Source organism: Barbus barbus, assembly GCF_936440315.1.
Source record: "Barbus barbus genome assembly, chromosome: 23".
Lineage (NCBI taxonomy): Eukaryota > Metazoa > Chordata > Actinopteri > Cypriniformes > Cyprinidae > Barbus > Barbus barbus.
In genome coordinates this window covers 26,578,518-26,592,899 of record NC_136751.1, presented here as the reverse complement: position 1 = coordinate 26,592,899, position 14,382 = coordinate 26,578,518, and the positions used below count along the sequence as shown (strand labels likewise).

Genomic DNA, 14,382 nt, shown 5'->3' with positions numbered 1-14,382 from the left:
CTAAACAATTTTCTTTCAATTCCTTTTAATGTCTTGCATGGGCATTTTATCTGACGGCTAAGAATAAAAACCCAAACTACAATATGTATTCTAAAAGATACAGATTCTGGTTTGTGTTTTGTTGAAGTCCTGTAAAAAAACAGTAGTATAATTTTCAGTTGGTTCAGCAGGAATCCTGTACACATTCCTGTAAGATTTTGGCTAAAGTAGATGCTTTCATACCAAATCACTCACAAATGACCAAGCAGAGTGTTCCTGTAATTCAGCTGGTAGAGCATGACCCGAACAGCACCAAGGTCACAGGTTTGGTTCTCAGGGAATGCACACATTGATTAAAATAACAAAACGTAAATGTTGACCACACTGTAAGCCCTTAATGAAAGCATATCAGCCAGGTGCATAAATGTAAATAAGAACTAAAACACTGCCAAGTAAGAATGTCACAACAAAGAGAGAGAACATTTCTCGTATTCAACCTGTGAGTTATTAACCTGTTATGGGCATGCAATATTTCAAGGTTCATGTCCTCTCTCTCCTTCTAACTGCCTTTTGACTATACCTGAGGTGATTGTGGCCCCTCCCACATATCCAGTTCTCTGGCCCCCTTTCAATGCACACACACTCAATGAGCTCTTTGTGGGAGGTTGAGATATGCAGTGAAAGTGTGTGTGTGTGTGTGTGTGTGTGTGTGAGAGAGAGAGAGAGAGAGAGAGAGAGAGAGAGAGAGAGAGTTCATCAGGACTGGGCACAACTCTGGAGGATCTATTTAAAGGTGTGTGTGAACAGAGAAAGCAGGAAAACAGGAGGAGAGAGAAGAGTGTGTACAAACAAGAAAAGGACAAATCTGGTATGGATGCATTTGTTTCTGTTTGACATGTGTTTCTCAGTCTCTGGGACTTTATGTGTCTGTTTGTTATGGTAATAATAAACAGTCACTACTTACTATGAGAACATGCAGCTCCTCTGCTTTCGCTCTAACAAAATACTATTTGAATCCGAGTGTTTTGCTTTTGTCTACTGTGTAATACAAGATTGATTAGATACCATTGTTAAAAATGGGTCTGAAGGACTTTATATAGGTCCAGATCCGTACTGCAGTCGGAGACTCCCAGTGAGACTCATAACTGGCTCTGCTTAGAGCTGTTCAAACTTGTTTTGAACTCTTTTTCCACAATCAGTTCCTGCATGTATTGTAGATTTCAGTATTTGCATGTCAATTATCTTTCATTAATAAAGTCTGCCACTAATGTTTCTGACACTGTTAAACAAGTATTCTTTGCAAAAAGCCTCTGGATTCTAAAGGACTAAACTTATGGTCCTGAAGTTGTACAGAAACTAGTAAACAGACATTTCCAGTAAGTTTTGCAGGTGTCTGTGTTCATTTGTCTCTATTGTGTATTGTGCTCAGGTACGTATCCTATTACAGGAGCTACTGCATAACACAACAATAGCCTATCTATCTATCTATCTATCTATCTGTAAGGCCTATACATTTAATGACTGAAGCCTTTTCAAAGTCTGTCTCGACAAACTTTGCTTTTCTAGTTAAAAATGACAGTTACATGAGTTTATTTGCATGTCAATTCATTCAGTTCACATTCTCTGCTTGCGTACATTTGAATTTTATGCTGTAGGTATTTTGGATAAAAGCATCTGCTAAATGAATGCATGTAAATGCTGTTGCTGTGTTTGTGTGTTTTTCACAGGGCGATGCTTAGTGAGTGGTTTTGGTGGGATCGGCTGTGGTTGCCGAGGCCAGTGACATGGGAGGACCTACAGGACAGTGAGGGGCGTATCTACGCCCGTGTTTCCCATTTGTACATCATTCTACCTGTAGCAGTCCTGCTGCTAGGCTTAAGAGCTTTCTATGAAAGGTACACCCACAAGCTGAATGTTATTGAAAAGACCTGCTTAAATCAGTGTTAATTTACATGCTGGTTTTTGCTGAATAGTGCTGGTGGTATTGTATATTCATGTTGTTCATCAGGAAAACTGAGCTGGTAAAGCCAGTTGATCAAGGAAGTTTTACTGCTTAAGCTAATTAATAAGTCATTATATGTTCTATGTTCTTATAATTGCTGAAGTGCAGTGAACGTCTCTGGTTAACAGCAGATGAAGGTGTGACTCTGTCTCGCTGCCTCTCCCTCATTCAACAGGCTGATCGCGGTGCCACTCGCTGAGGCTCTTGGGGTTAAAGACAAAATTCGCATGAGAGCGTCACACAACCCCATACTGGAAAAATACTACAAAACACACTCTAAACATCCAACACAGGTAATCTCCGAAATATGCATTTTTAATGCATTAATATAATGCATTTAATCAGAAGAAAAATTTATTTGTTGGGGGAAAAAAACAGTAAAAAATATAAATAAAAATTGAAGGACCTTTAAGATTTTTTTACATTTTGTATTATTTTGAAAACTTCCATTTAGGCTTATTTTAATGAATAATAATAATAATAATACAACATCTCTGATTGATGTTCTTAATCACAATTAAGAATAATTAGCAAGTAATATATGCCATGTTTTTGTGAAAATTACCCTCAAAAATAGTCATTTATATAGATCAGTGATTCAGACACGTTATTAAAACCAAATATTATGTTTTAAAATGCATTAGATTCTTTTGGAAGCATGTGTATTATAAAATAAAGTGCTTTATAAATAAAGGTTGAGTTAAGTTGAGGGTAGGTACTGTAAAAAGTGATGCTGACTTAACTTACAAAAATTGAGGAAACCCGTTGCCTTAAAATTATTAATAATAATTATAAATAATAATTGAAAAAAAAAGTTAAGTATAAGTTAATTCACTTAACTTATACTTTTTTTATTATATAATTATATATATAATGATAATTTTTTATAATTTTAAGGCAACGGGTTTCCTCCATTTTTTTAAGTTAAGTCAACATCACTTTTTACAGTGATAAGAAGCCTATTTATGAAATATTGTGTGTCATCAAGCATGCAAACTCAACCAGAGAACAAGCAAAGTTTCACAAAAGTAAAATATTTCATTGTGTTTGGGGCAAATATCTGCACTCCTGGAATGCCGAATTTGGGGGCTGTAGCTAACTGCTGTAATCACTGTAAAAACAAATCATAAAATAATTTGTTACCCTGCTGACTTAAAATTTGTAGTTTACTCAACTAAAATATTCCAGTTGTCCCTTAAATTAACATTATCTTAAAATTTCAAGTTGACTAAACTAAAAATTTTAAGTCAGCGGGGGTAACAAATAATTTTAAGCTGAAACAACTTTTTGAATTTTTTTTTAGTGTATAATAGTAGTTTAGTTATTTATGAAAATATATAATGTCTCACAATATGTATAAGGTATTACAAACACTGAAAAAAATGAGCTTTGAAACGATTCTCACTGAGAAATTGATTGAAGTAAATATTTACAAAGAATGGCAAACAACATACTGAATTAAACATGAAATTTTGAAAAACTTAAAACATATTTTGTTGTAAAAACATGCTCTAATAATTTTTGTTTTGTATAAGCAGGCTTTAACAATTAATATAAAAATAAGTCCCATTCACTGATATATGTAGGGCCAGCACATATTGATATATAAAGTTTGTGTGTCTAGTAATGTTTGTGTATGTCATGTACTTAGGCAGATATTAAAGGTGTGTGTAAAAAGTTGGGTTGGTCGGAAAGGCAGGTGGAGCGCTGGTTCCGCAGACGGAGGAACCAAGACAGACCTGGAGTACTAAAGAAATTCAAAGAAGCCAGGTATATTTACACACACTACACAAACTTTCTTGAGTGACTCATTTATATTTGGCCATATTTGACCTTTTAACGATTTTCTAACGTGTATGTTTGTCATTAACAGTAGTATTTCCTCTCTGTAGTTGGCGGTTTGCCTTTTATCTGTGTTCGTCTTTCGGAGGAGTGCTGGCTTTACATGATGTAAGTGATTTTTTGATGTATATACAAACCTCAGGCTGTATCTGAACATCTGAATGACCTCCAAACAGCTGCGTGTATGTGTGTGTGTGTGTGTGTGTGTGTTACAGCACATGCAGAGATTCTCAGGAGAGACCTTGAATCAGCTTGTGTGTTTGTGAGAAATGCCTGTGGGGTAATTAGTTACATTTTCCCACCTTGCCAGCCTGATAGAAAGATCCACAAACGGGCACAATAACAGGCATGGACAGGCCCTGCACACACCCAAACACACACACATTAACTTGCTGTTAAGACAAGCATCACTATTACTAATTACTACACTAACGTATTAAATTTAGGCATGTAACTTTAATTCCATATCACCATATCAAGGGTTTAGGGTAGAGAATAATGAGTGGGTTCCTTTGAATTGAGTTTTTAATGACACATAAATCAATTTGTTGTTTTGGAGAACTTAAACAATTTCACAAGAGCAAAGGGTATCACAGCTGTGGTGATATTCAGACCTGAGTAGACTACGATATTGCTTTTATACAACAGTTCAATAAACAAGAAGGTAAGCGTGCTTCACCAGTGAACTGTTTTTATCAACCGTCGAGTATCTCTGAGTAAGTTACAGTAGGCCTAGATCATACAGGTGTTTCATTCCTATTAATTGAATCAATATTTTGAACGAAGCATAACGATGCAACTAAACTCCTCAACACAGACTGCAATACTTTAGCGTTTATTTTATTTGTGTTATGTGGTTCTAAAAAATAAGTCAATAAACTATGAATTGTATTGTTTTGTGCCACAGAAACCATGGTTTTATGATCTACGGGAAGTGTGGGCAGGATTTCCCAAACAAGTAAGTTAAGTGTAACAAAAAAAAAGAAGAAAAAACGAATATACTGTACGTCGTACAGTGAAAACCAGTCTGAATATTTGCATGTTGTTCCGGGAAGGTTTTGTTTGTGCAAGCATGTTTGTATGGCGGCTGGTTTTTAAATGTGTGTTTTGTGTGTGTGTGTGTGTGTGTGTGTACAGTCACTGCTGGACTCTCAGTACTGGTATTACATCATTGAGATGAGTTTTTATGGTTCTTTACTGTTCAGTGTGGCTGCAGATGTAAAACGTAAGGTAAGGATGCACTAATATTATGAACAATTATTAATATTTCATCTTCTCTAAAAAAAAAAAAAATGTATGACTATGAGATTAAATTATTAAAGTCATATCAAGCACTCTTATTCAGCTTGCCTGCAGGTAGCACTGATAATAATGCCATAAAACAGTCAGCAAGCAATAATTCATGCAGTTCAATGCATAAAGTTCAATAAAGGGTTGTTTTACATTCAGTAAAATAATGTGCTTTGGAGAAATTTGATGACTTTTTTAAATGACTGAAACATTTGATATACGAAGTCGCCATACCTTGAGAGATCTGACTGTCTAGATTTATGGAGCACTGTTTCTCTCTGTGTCGATTTGTAGGACTTTAAGGAGCAGTTGGTCCATCACTGGGCCACACTAACACTGTTGTCCTTCTCCTGGTGTGCCAACTACATCCGCATTGGCACACTGGTCATGCTGGTGCACGACACCTCCGATGTCCTACTCGAGGTGAGAGAGAGCTGAACAGTGGAGAAGAGTTAAACATGTCTTAAAGGGAAGGATAGTGTACCCAAAAATAAAACTCCTGTCATCATTTACTTACCTTCACATCATCCCAAAACCTGTATGACTTGCTTTCTTCTGAGGAACACTAAAGGAGATAATTGTATTTATAGTAGGAGATTTTTTTTCTCTTGTAGTAGATATATTTTTATATTTCGGCATATTAGAATGATTTCTGAAGGATCATGTGACACTGAAGACTGGAGTAGATGCTGAAAATTCAGCTTTGCATCACAGGAATCAATTACATTTAAAATATATTAAAATAGAAAACAGTAATTGCAATTACATTTTATAATATTTGTTTTTACTGTATTTTGCTGAGCACAAGATTTCATTCAAAATGTTAAAAAATCTTACCAACCCCAAACTTGTATGTATAGAGTGTTTGTGTTAAAGGTTGTCATTTTTCTGTTTTTCTAAGTCTGCTAAGATGTTTAACTATGCTGGATGGGAAAAGACCTGCAACAGTATCTTTGTGGTGTTCACTCTGGTTTTCATGGTATCCAGACTCATCATCTTCCCTTTCTGGTAAGTTATATGATTATAATACCCACTGGGTAAATGAGTGGGAGATTTTAGGGTTACATTTGTTGTTAAATTGTGTGTGTCGTGTGTACAGGCTGATCCACTGTACGTGGGTGTATCCTCTGGACCAGTTCGAACCCTTTTTCGGCTATTATTTCTTTAATGTCATGCTTGTGGTGCTGCTGTTATTACACGTGTTCTGGGCTTCTTTGATTCTCCGCATGGTCAAAAAGTTTGTTTTTGGCAAAGTGAGTATCCATTGTTCTTCATATAAGATAACAAATAAAGTAGTATCTGCATTTAGCGATTTTACTACAGTTGTAGGACTTTTCTTCATGTATTAAACAGCAACAAAAATTAAATGAAAAAAAAATCAGTTTATTAAAAATGTAAATGTACCTGTATGTAAAAACTTTGTAGATTAAATGCACAAGATTAATTCCCTTTCATTCTCTTTAGCTGAAGGGCGATGAGCGCAGCGATGAAGAAGAGGATGAGGAGGGCTCTGAGGAAGACTATACACACACCTACTCTAATGGATCAGGGAACGGACTGTCCAATGGCCATTGACACAGAGGGAGCCCTTCCACAAATAGCATTTTGATGCCATGCATGCATATATGTCCATATTGGACACGATTCATCTGTGAATTTTCTTTTTTACATTACCTTTCATATTAAGGTTTGTATATGTACAGATATTATGGTAGATAGAATAAAATCAATACAAATTGTTACTCAAGTTAACAGTCATTTAATATTTTTAAACAATTTATGAATTAAAACTTGTTAGCCAAAGAAAAGTTACATTTATCAACATGAAGTCTCTTATTCTCATCAAGGCTGCATTTATTTGATCAAAATAAATACAATAAAAACAGTAATACTGTGAAATATTAATCCAATTTAAATGAACTATTTTATTTTTTCAATCCATTTCAAATATAATTTATTCCTGTGATGCAAAGCTGAATTTTCAGCATCATTACTCCAGACTTCAGTGTCACATGATCCTTCAGAAATCATTCTAATATGCTGATTTACTGCTCAAGAAACATTTATTATTATTATCAAAGTTGAAAATAGTTGTGCTGCTTAATATTTTTTGTGGAAACTGTGATTTTATCAGGATGAACAGAAAGTTCAAAATAACAGCATTTATTTAAAATAGAAATCTTTTGAATCATTAATTTTGTATCAAATGTCTTTACTGTCACTTTTGATCAATTTAATGCATCCTTGCTGAATAAATGTATTAATCTTACTGACCCTGAATTTTTGAATTGTACTCTACACTGTGCTATGCAATATACAACACTGCATACCATGAATAATATAATATGAATATGAAGAATAACATATAGTGACAAACATAATAGCTCAAGATTTCACTCATATTCAGAAAGTGTCCTTCTGTAAAAAAGACAGATGCCCTCAGATACTCCACGTAGCTCTCAGATTGTTGATGTATTCTTCATCATCAGGGATTTCAAGATTCAGACCCTCATAATAGTCCTCAAACTCAGCATAAGACACGGTCTTGGTGACCTTTCCTGCTTCCCGTACAAAGGCCAGGATGTCAGGGTTCGGATTGGCTTCTGTTAACAGTTTGACATAAGAATGGTAATACATTCATAAACATCAATCATCCATGTGGGCTATGCAGTAATGTTACTCTTGTAGAGTGAAAATCAGATACGCTTACGCAAGAGCTTCACAAGCATATCTGTAAAATGAACTCTATACAGCCTTTTTGGAAATGAATACTTAAGTGCCACAGGTTTAACACTCAATATTTGTTATGAAATATTGACTCACACTGAATAAACAACTATAATACTTTCGTCTGTGAGCAAGAGACTGATCAGTGGCTCACCGAGTGCTGCATCAGACTCTTGTTTGCCTCTATAGAATTTTTCAATATCGCTGAGGAAGATGGAGCCTGTTTTATTTGGGTCGAGCTTTACATAAACCTAAAAAAAGAGAAAGATGCAAACATTAAAAACAGCAGCAAATGGCCAGAATGGAAACTCAATAAGTCACAGAGCTCAAGGGCGTCCTCTGGAGGACACAAGCAGTCCAGCTGGTCTGTTACCTTCAGGAAGATGGCTTTTCTGTTCTCTCTCATCTCCCCGGTAACAGCACGCATCACATCAGCAGGGTGCACCCGCCCCTCTGCACACCGACTCACAATCCTCCACACCGCCTCGAAGTCCTGTCACACACGGCACACGCTAACGTAACGACTCAACACGCTCACATTATGTCCTACATCAACATGCCTGCTGCTTTCCTACAGCCTCATAATTTCTGCTGTACAGATAGATAGACAGAGAGACACACTATATTGCAAAAAGTATTGGTCACCCTCTTCTAATGAACATGTTTGACTACTTTAGTAATTTCTATGAGTACAAATCTTAATGTTAAAGCATGCAACGATAGTCTATGGAATTGTGTGCTTCTAATTTTATAGCAACAGTTTGGACAGGACCCTTTTCTATTCTAACATGACAGTGTCTCTGTGTATAAGGCACGGTTCAAAAAGACATGATTGATTCAGTCAGTGTGGAAGAACTTGACTGGTCTGCAGAAAGCCAAGTCCTGATCCAGCTGAACTCCTCTGGTGTGACTTTATATGCAGACCTTGAGCCAAAAACTCGTCACCAAACACCAATGACTTGTATAGACACTATAAGGACAAAAGTGTTGGGATACCCCCTTCTTTAGAACAGAAAAAGGCTCTAACAAAACTGTGGCAACAAAGATGGAAACATAATTAATGTATTTAAAATAGATAGATAGATAGATAGATAGATAGATAGATAGATAGATAGATAGATAGATAGATAGATAGATAGATAGATAGATAGATAGATAGATAGATATTTGGGGGAAATGCAAAAACTGATGATAATGATGAATGATTGTATTTCTCTTAACCTGCTGAGTGAGGCACAGCTGCTTCATCAGAGATCGTCCGAGCAGCTCTTTTTGCTGCATACTATCAGACTTTAGATGTAAGTTCTGCAGATCTCTTCCTAGATTGATCAGGGTTTGGACCGCATGTCCCTTCAGCCTATCGCGCACTGCACCTGTAAAACATCCACCAATCAGAACGCTGGATTCCAATTCAAGCATTCTGTGACTGGTTATTTAATTATTATTAATGGAGCCCTAAGAGTACATAGTCATTTTAAGGTGAAGTGTGTAATTTCAAGCAACTCAAATATATGTATTTATGTGTTTTTAACTTCACAGGACATCTTAAAAATGTCATTCTCATGGTGCAAGACCAGACTGATAAATTTGATTTGGTTTGTACATATAAATGTTTGCATAATTATATTTACAAACTAGTTCTGTGAAAGTAAAAGACTTCAAAGGAAATGTATACTTTTACTCAGCAAGAATGCATTAAATTGATCAAAAGTATCAATAAAGTTATTTGTTTTCTATTTAAAAAAATATATATATATTTTAAATAAATGCTGTTCTTTTGAACATTCTATTCATCCTGATAAAATGTATCACAGTTTACACAAAAATATTAAGCAGCACAACTACAGTATTTTCAACATTGATAATAATAATAAATATTTATTGAGCAGCAAATCAACATATTAGAATATTTCTGAAGGATCATGTGACACTGAAGACTGGGGTAATGGTGCTGATAATTCAGCTTTGTACCACAGGAGTAAATTACATTTTAAAAGTAATATGTTAAAAAAAACCGCAGTTACTTTGTTATAATATTTACTGTTTGTTTATTTTGTTTGAACAAACAAATGCATCCTTGGTGAGCATTTAAAAACAACAGAAAATCTAACCGACTGACTGATTATCATGCAATTAATCTGAATAAAAATTTTGAAAGCTCCAATTTTAAACATGGAAAATGACATCACCTTATAAACAGGTTTGTGTGGGTGAGAAACATTCTGGATATTTATGCATTTCAATAAAAAATGGTTGTGTGTAAGAGAAAGGCTTGTGTTAAGTATTAACCTTGAATTTCCTTTAGAGTGTTTCGATCATCGATTTCCTCTTCAGAGAGACGATGTAGAGTTTCCCCAGACTGAGTTCTGTGCAAAAGAAATACTCTGAGCCCTTTCACTTGCACACACGTACGTGTATGTGTGTGTGTGTGTGTGTGTGTGTGTGTGTGTGTGTGTGTGTGTGTGAGTGGTACATACAGCAGGGCTCCCTTGGCTGTGTCATCCACATCAGTAACTCTGAGGGTCAGGCACGGCTGGTGTCTCAGACTTTGGGGGAGGTGTGGGCCGTCTGCACAGAAACGAAGCTCGGCACCCTGGATGATGTAGGCAGAGTGTTAATGAATTAATATTAGTCTGTGTGTGTGCGTGACAGATGATGAGTGTGTCGAACCTGTGAGATGTCCTGCAGGCAGTACGGCCTCCCTCTGTTCAAATACACACCACGCGTGATAAAGGGCAGTGCATTCCATCTGAAAGAGTTTTGATTAACAATTAGCTTTTTTAAAACGTGGAGATTGGGCTATATGTGACTTGTAACTGTATAAATGCAAAGCATTTCAGCCTTACCTGTTTTTACCAAAATTTCGGTACTCGTACACGGTCAGTGTTTGGTCACATGTGAAAAAGAAGCCAATCAGTTTTCGACACGCCTCACGTCCACACCTATATATCAAACACATGCAAATTACAAAATAAAACACTAAAAAAAGTTAAAAGTAAGTAGCTGTAATCACCTTGATAAAATCCTGGCTTGAAAGCAGAGCTTGTTGGATAAGATGTTCTCTGTTAAAGACATCCGAGTTTTTACTCTGTAGACATAAAACAAAAACCTAAATAGCACAAATCACAGTTTTACCAAAAGCAAAATATAAGCTTGTGAATGGGTGTTTTTTCTGCAGTGATGACAAATTTGAACTTGATTTAATTAGAATGGTTCTTTGCCGCATTTTGGGTTCAACAAAAACCCTCCTTTTTTCAATTTCTTACTGTAAATGTAACTTGTGGTTTTTTAGATGAGTTATTGATACTTAGAGTTTCGAGTTGCATTCTAGATAATTGCAATGAAGTGCAAACAAACAGCAGCCTTGCAAAATTATCTATTGGTGGATCAAGACAGGAGCAGTGAAAATGATGTCGAATGAGTCTGTAATTTTTTTTTATTGTGAAACTGAGGTTCAAAGCCACTGCTTTAAACATGTATTTTCTTTCTTTCTTTCAACAGATAGTTCTAAACCCTTATTTGTCAGCTGAACCATTCTTACCTAAAATATTTACTCAAAAATACCTCAAATACTAAAAAGAGATTGTTTTAAGTTAGCATTTCAATAATGTAACACATTTGCATGTTCACAGTTTTCTGATGTCAGTTAATGGTCCCCGAAATACAGGTACAAAAATAAAATCTTTTATCTTTTAGTAAATGTTTTATTTTGATTGGTTTTCATTTAAAAGGATTTATGAATTTTAAACACATACTTTTACATTTTTATTAATTATTAGCCTTTCATTAACTCTTGAACCCCCTGTAGTTCCCTCTCAAATCCCCAAAGTTTAGGAAACAATGATTTTGCAGATGCTTATAAATATATGCAGATGTAAATTATATTAGAAATGTATATTCTTCCCTATGTCGGACAACACAATTCCAGGATTCTAACTGAGTACTTTACTTTTATGCTATTAAATTTTTAAAGATAATGTGAGTGGTTCTTGCAAAACTGGCCATCACGATTGTTGAGTGCTTGTGGGTAGTTGCAAAGGCGTTACTATGTGGTTGTGAAGGTGTCCAGAGTGATTTTTTTTTGCATGCTGATATGAGGTTGCCAAAGTTTAAGATTAGTAGGTTGTTTAAATCAGTGTGAGCCATTATAATAATAGTGGTGCTTTCCTTAGCAAAAACATCTATTATGTATAAAAATATCAAAATAAAAATGAAAGTGGGGACATAACCACTGTGACCTTCTCCAAATCCATGAGTATGAGACAGAAGGGGAGAAAGAGAGCATTTAGTATCTGAGTCATGTATGTGTGTGGGTTTTACTTAGTGTGGTGAAGAGTTCTCCTGTAGCGTGGTGGGACACTCGTGGGACTGACAGACACAGCATTCTGTTCCGGATCGCTAATGACAGCCCTGCATGAGCATCAGAGGAACCTCACGATGTTATTACTCACCACAAACTGAGAACAAAAATGGAACAGAGAGAGAAAGAGAGATACTGACCTCGACAGCTGATCCACCATAACCTGCTCAATTACTGCTTGCAGTTTCCTGTCCTCGGTAAGCTCCTCCTACTCACAAACACATAAATATATCATCCAATCACAATATGTGCTCACATAGGACTTCTGGAGCATAACAAACACCGTCCTCCAGGGGGAGACCACAAATTCTGGTCAAAAACCAATTACATGTAGCAGAGGACATTTGGCCTGAAAGGAGGTCAACAGAGTAGATGTCATAATTGCCAAAGTAACTACTTTTGTGTGGAAACATAATAAATGTGTGAAAAAATATACAAAAATAAATAAATAAATAGAATAAAAATTATATAAAATATAATTAAAAATAAAGTTATAAATGTGTAGGAACATGATAAATGTATGGAAAAAAATAAATAAATTTTGTTATTAAATTTGATAAATGTGTGGTTAAAATCAAACAAAACATAAATGGCTTTTTTTCTGGAAATAAATCAAATTAAAAATAATAAAATAAAATACATTAACACATAAATTGCTTTTGTGTGGGAAAAAAATGGAAATAAAATAAAATAAAATAAATCACTAACATTGTTTTCAATGACATTCATTGTGGAGTGACAGGTAGGATTCATTTCTAGTACATTTACTATATTGTTTTTGTCAGCATTAAATCACTATACATTTTAGAAAGTGTTTCAGTGATGTCATGGTGTTGTATATATTTTACTTATGAAGTGAAAATGATCTATCCTGACCACTGTGCTTATTTCAACGCTAAAGTCTGCAGAACTCACCGCATCCCTCATCTTGCTGTTTGGTCGTACAGTGTTGGACTGGCTGTAGTTGTGTTGTGCTGTGATTTTACAGGTGAAGTGGGATGAATCTAGGTTGGGTTTGTGTCTAGACAGCGGACTTCTCTGTGTCTGAACTCTGTAGCTCAGCTGAAGCGATTCCCCATTATCCACAGCAGACACCTGATTTTTAATTGCGTCCTTCATCTCGGTCACAAAACACGGGGAGGGAAAAGCACAAGACGCTTAACCTAAACACTGAAGTCATATACAGTTGTAGTCATATACAGCAAGGTTATTAAACCATAAAAATGTTACTTGAAATAAAATAAAATACAAATTTAAAAACATAACATATAAAATACAAAAACTACACATATAAAAATCATATATTGTTTACTGTATACTAAATAAGAACTAATTCAAAATATGAATAAAAACTATAATAGTATCTCAATGCACTGATATACAGCAGATATAAAGATGTATTATTATGCTTTATGTAAGGAACAGACAGTAAGCTTTGAAGCCTGAAAGCCTCATTCATTGTAATTGCGCTGGAGAAAAATAGCAGTACTTCAAAATCATTCTTTGTTCCACAGAAAAAAAAAAAGGAGTATATTATGACAGAATTGCAATTTTTAGGTGATTTAAGATAATTTTGAATGAGCACCTGCTTTGATTGTGTTGAGCCCCAGCTCATGGCTGTCAGATCTCCTGGGACAACCTTGATAGCAGCATCCTTTGGAGTTATGGGGAAATGCTGTTCAAAATGACATGCACTGTAACATTAATCCACTAGGATTCATAATCAAAATAATAAACTACACAGCATCATGTCTTGTTATCCCACCTCCTCCTCCGTGTCTTGCAGGGTCTCTAACTTTAACGCTGGAACTCTGTGAGATATTTAATTATTACATAACTTGCATAAATAACAACTCATGGTTCTACAGAAAATGATTATTTGTGTTTGTAAGCTTTTCTTATTTCTCTAAACTCACCCCGCTGGCCTCGGCCCGCGGTCTGCTCCAGTTATCGTTGGCTTTTGACATAAATATATCGTTACATGTACATTTACAGAATAATTAACACAACTTCTCGTTTTAAAAAGCCATTACAGGCATTACGCACTTACCTGCTGCACACTTTTTTGTAAAGGTGAAGCTTTCATTATTATATGGTGTTGTCCACTATTTGTGTAAATAGTTGTGCAAATTAACAGGTTTCACTTCCGCGCTCCCGTTGCTGTGGTGATTTAAAACCCAAC

The 14,382-nt window shown here is 35.4% G+C and overlaps 2 protein-coding genes across 4 annotated transcripts; one reads left to right on the top strand and one right to left on the bottom strand.

Annotated features, from left to right (window-relative positions):
- Positions 1-620: 620 nt before the first annotated feature.
- On the top strand, positions 621-7,381 carry LOC306843202 (ceramide synthase 2-like). Its single transcript, XM_079374526.1, has 11 exons — positions 621-847; positions 1,707-1,874; positions 2,157-2,274; positions 3,633-3,751; positions 3,874-3,931; positions 4,731-4,781; positions 4,961-5,053; positions 5,408-5,536; positions 6,015-6,121; positions 6,213-6,366; positions 6,578-7,381. The coding sequence occupies exons 2-11, from the start codon at positions 1,711-1,713 to the stop codon at positions 6,686-6,688; spliced, it is 1,104 nt and encodes a 367-aa protein (XP_079230652.1). The 5' UTR covers positions 621-847; positions 1,707-1,710; the 3' UTR covers positions 6,689-7,381.
- On the bottom strand, positions 6,478-14,367 carry caps2 (calcyphosine 2). 3 transcript variants are annotated; one of them, XM_079374523.1, is made up of 16 exons: positions 14,251-14,367; positions 14,117-14,157; positions 13,966-14,011; positions 13,786-13,875; positions 13,116-13,319; positions 12,341-12,408; positions 12,161-12,250; positions 10,854-10,928; positions 10,687-10,782; positions 10,511-10,589; positions 10,318-10,433; positions 10,130-10,206; positions 9,062-9,213; positions 8,214-8,333; positions 7,995-8,091; positions 6,478-7,716 (listed from the first exon to the last, which is right to left on the bottom strand). In XM_079374523.1, exons 1-16 carry the CDS (start codon positions 14,284-14,286, stop codon positions 7,553-7,555), a joined length of 1,551 nt encoding a protein of 516 aa, XP_079230649.1. In that variant the 5' UTR covers positions 14,287-14,367; the 3' UTR covers positions 6,478-7,552. The 3 variants fall into 3 exon arrangements, with proteins under 3 accessions (XP_079230649.1, XP_079230650.1, XP_079230651.1); XM_079374524.1 differs by having other exon boundaries at positions 13,116-13,313; XM_079374525.1 differs by lacking the exon at positions 10,854-10,928 and having other exon boundaries at positions 6,856-7,716; positions 14,251-14,364.
- Positions 14,368-14,382: the final 15 nt, after the last annotated feature.

What these genes read in the sequence shown, in the direction of transcription:
- LOC306843202 (XM_079374526.1), top strand. Translation starts at nt 1,711, where the DNA reads ATGCTTAGTGAGTGGTTTTGGTGGGATCGGCTGTGGTTGCCGAGGCCA. An exon ending in GGGCAGGATTTCCCAAACAA is followed by an intron (nt 4,782 to 4,960) that starts GTAAGTTAAGTG and finishes GTGTGTGTACAG; the next exon opens with TCACTGCTGGACTCTCAGTA. An exon ending in CCTCCGATGTCCTACTCGAG is followed by an intron (nt 5,537 to 6,014) that starts GTGAGAGAGAGC and finishes TGTTTTTCTAAG; the next exon opens with TCTGCTAAGATGTTTAACTA.
- caps2 (XM_079374523.1), bottom strand. Translation starts at nt 14,286, where the DNA reads ATGAAAGCTTCACCTTTACAAAAAAGTGTGCAGCAG. An exon ending in ACAGCAAGATGAGGGATGCG is followed by an intron (nt 12,409 to 13,115) that starts GTGAGTTCTGCA and finishes GTTTGTGAGTAG; the next exon opens with GAGGAGCTTACCGAGGACAG. An exon ending in ACAGCCAAGGGAGCCCTGCT is followed by an intron (nt 10,207 to 10,317) that starts GTATGTACCACT and finishes TCTTTTGCACAG; the next exon opens with AACTCAGTCTGGGGAAACTC.